Genomic DNA, 7,844 nt, shown 5'->3' on the forward strand with positions numbered 1-7,844 from the left:
GAGATTTTGTGTTAAAAATCAGTACAAAGAGTTTTCTTTTTATAAGCTATGGAATGACCCATCACATTTGATCCCCTTATTTGGCTATAACCTTTGAGACAATTTTTCATTATTACTGTATAATTCTCTAAACTATAAATCTGAAAATGTAAAAAACTAGCGAATTACAAAATATTCTTATAGTAAACTATATTTTTTGCAGAATAAATCTAAATCTATCAATGGCTCTCTTAAATGAACATCCAAATGAACGAATTTGCGAGTAAAAGTCAATTTATGAATGAATTTGAAAATTTGAATTATTGTATTCGCAAATAAGTTGCTCAACTCTGGTTCTTTGACATACAATTAAACATTTCCACGTTCGTACAAAACTAATGACTCTTTTATTATTCAAAAAATAAAAGTATACATTTTCACGTTTTTTCTTTTCAAAATATACATCATCTGTGCGCTGTAAAATTCTGCGAAATTAATACATTAAATATAGTAGTTTATAGACAACTCTTTCTTCAAACTTACATATAAATTCTGTTAATTAAAAACAATCAAAATTTACACTTATTAACTTTTGTAATATCTGCTTTTCCAAAACCTTCATCTCGTAGACTCTGTGAAAAATTTTACAGGAAGATTTAAAATTTCCTGTTTCTCGTATTACTTTAACATAATACCAATTCTTTGTTCTTTACTTCTTTGATAGTAATTTCTTCACTCTCAAGATAGAATTTTGTTTCTCTGGTTTATATTTGCTTGCCAAAAATCACTTTGTGTTCGAGCAACATATTATTCTCAGGTGGTAACGCAAGGCAAGCTCTCAAAATATTTTCAATCGCGGCTCGTTGTTTAGATAATGCATTTATCACTGGTGTCCCTTGTGGAACCAGTGGTGCTTTGCAAAGATATGACAACACAGAGAGTACATTGTGAAATCTGGTGAATTCCTCTTCTGTGTCTGCTAGCTTGAAACTGATGCGTGAGCAAATCTCTGCCAATAAAACCAGATCCAGTATTATTGGACTGGCCAACAAGGAATCTTCGCAAGTGTTATGAATCACTATAGTGTTCTGCCCTCCGAGTAATATTTCCGATGTGTATTCATCCATTGCCCGTTTACTGTCACCTAATCAAACATTAAATAGATTCAGTATTCGTAATGCAATGTAATTCTGTTGATCTTTATGCTACTGTTTTTATCGCATTTCTGATGGATTCAGAAACAAGAGTCAGAGACAATTTCTATATTTTGCATTCATACCGACATATGGGACATATTTGATAACGACACAGTGATCTGGCTTTTCCTCAGGTTTATATAAAATCCTGTTTGATTGCACCATGTCATCTACCACGTTGCTTTTAGAAATCTAATAAAGAAATTATGAATAATTAATTGTACCAATATCCAACAATTTTCTTTTAAGATCATTACCTCTTTAGATCGAAATTGTTGCGGAGCAGACAAATTGTACCCATCGTTATTTCCCAAATGGTTATAACTGACTATCGACACTGGTTTAATACCAGCAGAGACCAAAAAGTCGACCAGTACAGACTTCAGCTTTGTCTGTCCAGATTTAAAATCGTCACCACCAATGAATGTCTTCTGTTTCTCTGCTAATTCTATTGCACCTGGTACGAAGGTATTTTGTGGTGAACCATTTATATATGTACACTGAAATTAATAAAACGTACAATATACCACAAAATGGAAAGATTTATTATAGTAAATTTTAAAACTTACACCTTCCAGAGCTGCTGCAACTGCAAACACTGTACTTGGACTGATTTCTGAATGATTATCGCTTATGGCTTTTAGTAAATTCTCAGCAGTGTCGTTGACGCCACAAATTATTTCGGAAAATCGTTCTGTGTTAGCAGTCCACAGCACAATTACTTGATCCAACTTCTTAGTATTTTTAAACTCAACAATATCCTTTCTGATCAAATTTAACTGCTCCAGCTTTGTGCCCGGGATAACATTGTTTGCTCTTTCTTCCTGGAAACACGAACACAAAATGTTCATTCCACAACCAAAGGGTAAATATTGATTGAAAGTAAAGTGGAAATGTTTACCTGATTTGCAGCAATGAAATCGGAATAGTATATGCTTTTCCTGGGTTTCATACACACCATGTGTGTCTCCAATTGTTTCTGCAAATTGATATCCAAAACTTCTGCTCGCTGCATGGCTTTGAACAGATTCAAGTCAGATATATCCCAGCCATCAACTTCTATATCATCTGGATTTACCATTGGAAGCATCCAGGACATGGGAACATACACGTCTTCTGTTTTCCCTCTACCTAGTTTGATGGTAGATGCTTGAATTAAAGAACCATACCTGAAATCCAATGCAGAAGCTATACTAGTGTCTGTAGTCATTGATTATAATTTAAAACAAACCAATTTCTTGCATACAAAAGCTATCATTTGATTGGTAAAGTAGTTTTGCAATGTTTTGTGATGGATAATCACGATTCTACATAGTATGTGTAAAGGATTAGTTCAATAAACAACAAAGATTTTATCAGAATATCTTAAGTACCAATTTGATTTCTGAAGACCATGCTTCGTTTCCCAGGTCAATTTATGTTTGTTTGCTAAAAGCGCTGCAGTGAAAGTAGTTCCATTGTTTCCACCCCATCCCACCAACATCACTCCAAGTTTCGGCACTTTTAATTGTGTCCTAATCAAGAGGTTCGTAGATACTGGTGTCACCTGTTAAAACAGAGATGCAATTTATATTTTTGTAATATATTTCTCTTAACAGTTTAGAGAAAATTACATTAAGCATAGTGATTCATTAATATTTCAATTCAAGGATTTATTTTTTGCTATAGTATGAAGTATAAAAACTTGTATTTTGCTTTTAGTTTCCATAGAAAAGAATTTTCAAATAAAAAATTTGAAATATATAACACTTATTCAATTTTGTCTGACCTCACAAATTAGTATATTTTTCCTAACAAATAACAATTCTGTAAAAGTATGTTTATAATTATAAATGAAAAATATAATAATCATTGGTTTTTAAAGTATATGGATATTTTATGCATGTGTTGTAAGAAAATAATTTCAACTAATGAAAAGGTAAGTCAATCAACAAACAATCAGCATAATCAATTATTGTTAATAATTATTATTTCTAATATAATTTTATGATTTCAAAATTATACCAGCTTTTTTTTAGATATTTAAAGAATTCTATAGTGAATTTTTGTTAATTACTAATAAGATAATTTCTATAATACTATTTTTTTTTTTCATGAATGGAGCATGATTCATAAAGTCAATAATAATTTATTTAGTTATTCGTGAATTTGTCAGGTTAGCATACAAATTTTAGAATTTTTCTTAACAAAAAATAGAAATATAATATTATAAATAATTATTGTTTAAATACTTTGATCAGTTACGATACTTGATTATTCAATTAATAATAATTAATTCGAAGCTGTCAATATTATTTATATGTTAGGAAAAATAAAGAATTTGGACTTAAATTTGTCAGTTCGATGCATTATTTATTTACAAACTTTTTAAACATTCTTTTAAATAATATCCATTGTTTAATTAATATTTGTTGTAATAATAATTCTATTATTAGAATTAGTATATTTTCTATTTGGATCTCAATAAATACAAAAATAATTTCTTTCAACAAAAAATAATAAAATCTAACGATTATAAAAAAATCTAAAAATAACAAATTTTATGTATAGTGTTTATAACATCGATGCGTTAGCAGTTATCGATATATTTAACTTATTAAAATCGTTATCGATTATCGATTATAGTCGTTCAGAACGACTGTTCTGTCACTTACGAAACGAATTTTACTAAGATTGAGTATATTATTATCATTGTTTAAAAATATGAAAATTATTTCGAAGTAAGTTTCTTCTAATGATATTAAATACTTTCGTCCGGTAAAATAGTAAAATTTAATTTTAAATCGAATTGTATTATTTATGGTATTTATTTAATGAACAACTTAGTATAGGTTCGAGCGGTAAATACAAAAATATGTCATTTTCTTCGTTCCAACATTTTCATTTCAAAATACTTAATAAAAACAAATCGAATTAAAAATACGGTATAAGCGAAAAAGAATTTTCTGAATACTTACAGCGTATTTTGCATTATTGTCCACTTTAACGTACGTCGTTCGATACTCGTATTGCGCTTCGATGTAATCGTCGGTGTATTTCACATTAGGCGAATCGACACGAATTTTCAAAGCCATTTTGTTTAAAACAAAGCCTTGCACACTGATTTTACAAAAAATAATAGCAATATATTGAATATTCTATTGTAAAAAATATAGTTTGTCAAGAATTAGAAATTATAAAGCGATGGAACTGGAAAAAACAGGATTCTATTTGGAGCTCATCGTCGAGAAACGTACTAATTGATAATAAACAAAAGATTAATTGGTACCCGAGTTAATCCTTGATATATATTTTTACGATGCAATAAAAATAAAATTCGTGAATAAAATAAATATTAATACGACCGACGTGCTCTAATTCACAGTCGAAACGAAACTGTCGAGAAGACGCGCAGGCATGCGCCTTTAAAAGAAATGGCGCCCATCCCCTCCACTTTCTTTGGATCGAATCTACTAAGGCTCATTTTCACGCAACGATATTCCACGTAGCCACGATATTCCACGTAGTGACATTTATCTAGTTACTTTGGTTACTTTTCGATTTGAGATGAACTTCAGCGTCAATTTGAATAATAAATTGATATCAGAAATAATAAATTCAAAATCCAGATAGTATTTTTCGACACTATATCACTAAAAGATTTGATTTTCTAGTAATATTTTACAAATCAATAGAAATTACTGAATAGAAAACAATATCGAACTTGAGTTGTCACCTGTAAATAGAGATAACTACACGTAAACATTTATATTTAGTATATCTTTTTTTCTTTCCGTAATATTTTTGATAAAATATAATATAAATTTAAATAATAAATTAATAAGTATAAGAATATTAAATTTTTCCAATTTTATAAGTAATTGAAAATATATAATATTTTCATAGAAAAATTAAAAGGAATTATGGCTATAAAAATTAATTTCTCACAATTCGCACATACATGTATAGATATACATATACGTATAAAGATATGAAATGATTTAGAATTGTCTTCAGTAGCCGAAAATTGAGATAGGACAATTTTTCAGTTATTTTGAAGGGGGAATTAAAGTCGTTAAACATTTGGATGTATTTTTGAAACACCCTGTACAATTTGGAATTAGTATCACTGTTAGGCGGTCTATGAACTGTTCAATTACGTCACGTATGCCGGAATGCACAGAGGTTTTAATCAATTGGCTGTCGGTTGGCTCTGGAACTTTTGTGATGGGCGAATAATGTTCCCAAGCCATTTGCAACTGACCCTCGACGAACGTTCATGAATTATAATCTGTTTACAAAGGCAGATTTATCCATCTCGTCCATTTCAGTCTTCGACGCAACAAACGTTATTTATACGTTTTGAAATTTAGGGTAAAAACCTCCAATTATTGTTGTTTAAACGATCAATGACGATTTTCTGGAATTATTTTTGTTATTTATTTATCAAAAACACTAGTTTTTTCTTTTATTCATTGCTATTCGATGTCGATAATACGAGTCTTAAAAGTCCCTATTTACTGTTTACAAATTCAGTAATTAAGGAAGAACAATTTTAGGACCTTAAAGTTGTTATTTAGGCCAATAAAGAAAATATCCTAACCTGTATCCTAATTTGTTTAATATCATATGTTTATAAAATTTGGAATTTAATACAAAGAATAATTAAAATTAACATCCAAAATATAAAAAGAAGAAAATTCCTTTAATATTACCTATCGATAATATTTTTACTAATTCTTAATATATTTAAGTAAGTATCACTCCATACTACATATATGTTATACAAAATGAAATGTAATAGCCATAATAAAACAATAAAATAATTATATTGTCATCGAATTAAATTTTATATATTCAATAGTTTATAATACTTGTTAAAAAATAGAATTTTAAACATTATTGAATGGAATTTAGCTGATAATTTAGTTCGTTATTCGCAAAGGGCAACTGTTGAACTCCGTCCAATAGTTAAATTACAGTGGAATTGGTCGCTGAGAACAATCATAGGTATACTGGGTGGACCAACTAAATTATTTTCGAGTCTACTATTATTTTATTCACCATTCAAAGTATAATCGAATTAATTAGTCGCGTCAGTTAAATTGTAGAAACATTTTTTTCTATATTTTCTACGTCGAAATAAGAATAAATTTGATGATATTGGATATATTTTCTTAAAACTCTTACGTTTTTCACGAGTATTTGTTTAAATACTCGGTGAACAAAAAAATTGTAAGGTGATCTTGAGAATTTGAATGAAAGAAATTAAATAAAGAATCTTCGAAGTTGATCTATGTCGAAGTATCATTCATGACAGAAAACAATTTGATTGAAAAAAAAATTAAATTTGTAAAGTTTAATGAACCACCGTGTATATATATATATACATATATTTATAGACATAGCAACGTAATAGCAATTGCTGCAAATGTTTAAAATTTCACGAATTTTCAATCACATTTATACTTAAAAACATTTGTAACGTTTTTAAACAATTAAACTTAAAATTATACAAAGCAAAATCAAAGGCCATCTCTTAATTTTTCAAAAATTGTATGGAATTTAAAAATAAATGAATCTTATTTGGTCGTTTTCATAATTACTTGACAGTTTTAAACATATGTTAATATGAGTTAAGCAGTAAAGATTATGAATATGTAAAGTGTTCGAATCTATACAAAATGTAGATAGAAAATAATTTGTAATAATAGACAAACTATTAATTTTCAAAGAAAATAATTTTTCTGGCATTCAGCCAAATCCTTCTTTTTTTTAATTATTGTAAAAATACAAAAGAATTGAAAGATTATTATGTATGTACATAGGTAAAGAAATATTGATAATGAATTGTTAATTATGCTCCTTAAAACTACTGTTTTCCTACTATATGTGGAAAAGATAAAGACTCTTACATCATAAATGAGATGATCAGTTTTTAATTCTACAACTGATTATTATTAAAACAGAAAAAATTTATCGATTATGTTAAACAAAATTTCGTTTTAGCAACGTTGCATTAAAGTTACAAAACGTTTAAGTTGTGCGCAGATCAAGAGAAAAGTTTGTCACGTAGTATGTAACTATTAGAAACTCAATCTACTTGCAATATGGTGTCGTTCTTATGATGCATCATATTAAGTAACTGTTGTATTTCTTTTATGAGGTTAAACGATGCGGGGGAAATAATACGCCTTAATACTGAGGTGTAACTAGTGTAACTATATTTGTTACTATCTCTACAGGCGATTCGGGCGAAACTGTGCTCCAGTTACTGGGGCGACGTCTCGTGCATCGTCAATGTTGCCATCTTATAGTGCAACGACCCACTAGGACAAATTCCTAGCGAGTCAGTGTCCCTTAGGTTACTAGGCGTAATCTTTTAATCACCACACTCTTAATAATACTTTATTAAAAGTCAGAATACTGAGTTAAAAATTAACGGCGTACAAACAACAATCAGAAACCATAAAACACAGTACAGTAAAGACGAGAATCGTAACAGTATTATGTATATCTTTTTTCTTTTTACCAACTTTATTCTTCGGCGACGAAATGTGCCCGAAAGAACAATATAAACCGACCACCGACTTTAATACGAACAGATTCTGATATTACTTTATCCTATGCTATAATTGCCATATTGAAAATAACCAAACGTCGTTTTATAAATCTAGTAATTTTCTTGAA

General features: G+C 29.0%; 1 protein-coding gene across 1 annotated transcript; it reads right to left on the bottom strand.

The window, feature by feature from the left end:
* Positions 1-363: 363 nt before the first annotated feature.
* On the bottom strand, positions 364-4,544 carry Inos (Inositol-3-phosphate synthase). Its single transcript, XM_076777694.1, has 8 exons — positions 4,412-4,544; positions 4,133-4,312; positions 2,549-2,721; positions 2,077-2,344; positions 1,745-1,999; positions 1,433-1,675; positions 1,259-1,367; positions 364-1,123 (listed from the first exon to the last, which is right to left on the bottom strand). Exons 2-8 carry the CDS (start codon positions 4,247-4,249, stop codon positions 744-746), a joined length of 1,545 nt encoding a protein of 514 aa, XP_076633809.1. The 5' UTR covers positions 4,250-4,312; positions 4,412-4,544; the 3' UTR covers positions 364-743.
* Between the last annotated feature and the right edge of the window lie 3,300 nt (positions 4,545-7,844).

This window comes from Colletes latitarsis, chromosome 11 (genome assembly GCF_051014445.1).
Source record: "Colletes latitarsis isolate SP2378_abdomen chromosome 11, iyColLati1, whole genome shotgun sequence".
In the NCBI taxonomy this organism is placed as follows: Eukaryota; Metazoa; Arthropoda; class Insecta; order Hymenoptera; family Colletidae; genus Colletes; species Colletes latitarsis.

Excerpts from the sequence above, each read along its gene's own strand:
- Inos (XM_076777694.1), bottom strand. The coding sequence starts at position 4,249 with ATGGCTTTGAAAATTCGTGTCGATTCGCCTAATGTGAAATACACCGAC. Across the intron at positions 1,676-1,744 it reads TTGCAGCAGCTCTGGAAGGT|TGTACATATATAAATGGTTC; the intron begins GTAAGTTTTAAA and ends TATTAATTTCAG. Across the intron at positions 1,124-1,258 it reads CAAATATGTCCCATATGTCG|GTGACAGTAAACGGGCAATG; the intron begins GTATGAATGCAA and ends ATGTTTGATTAG.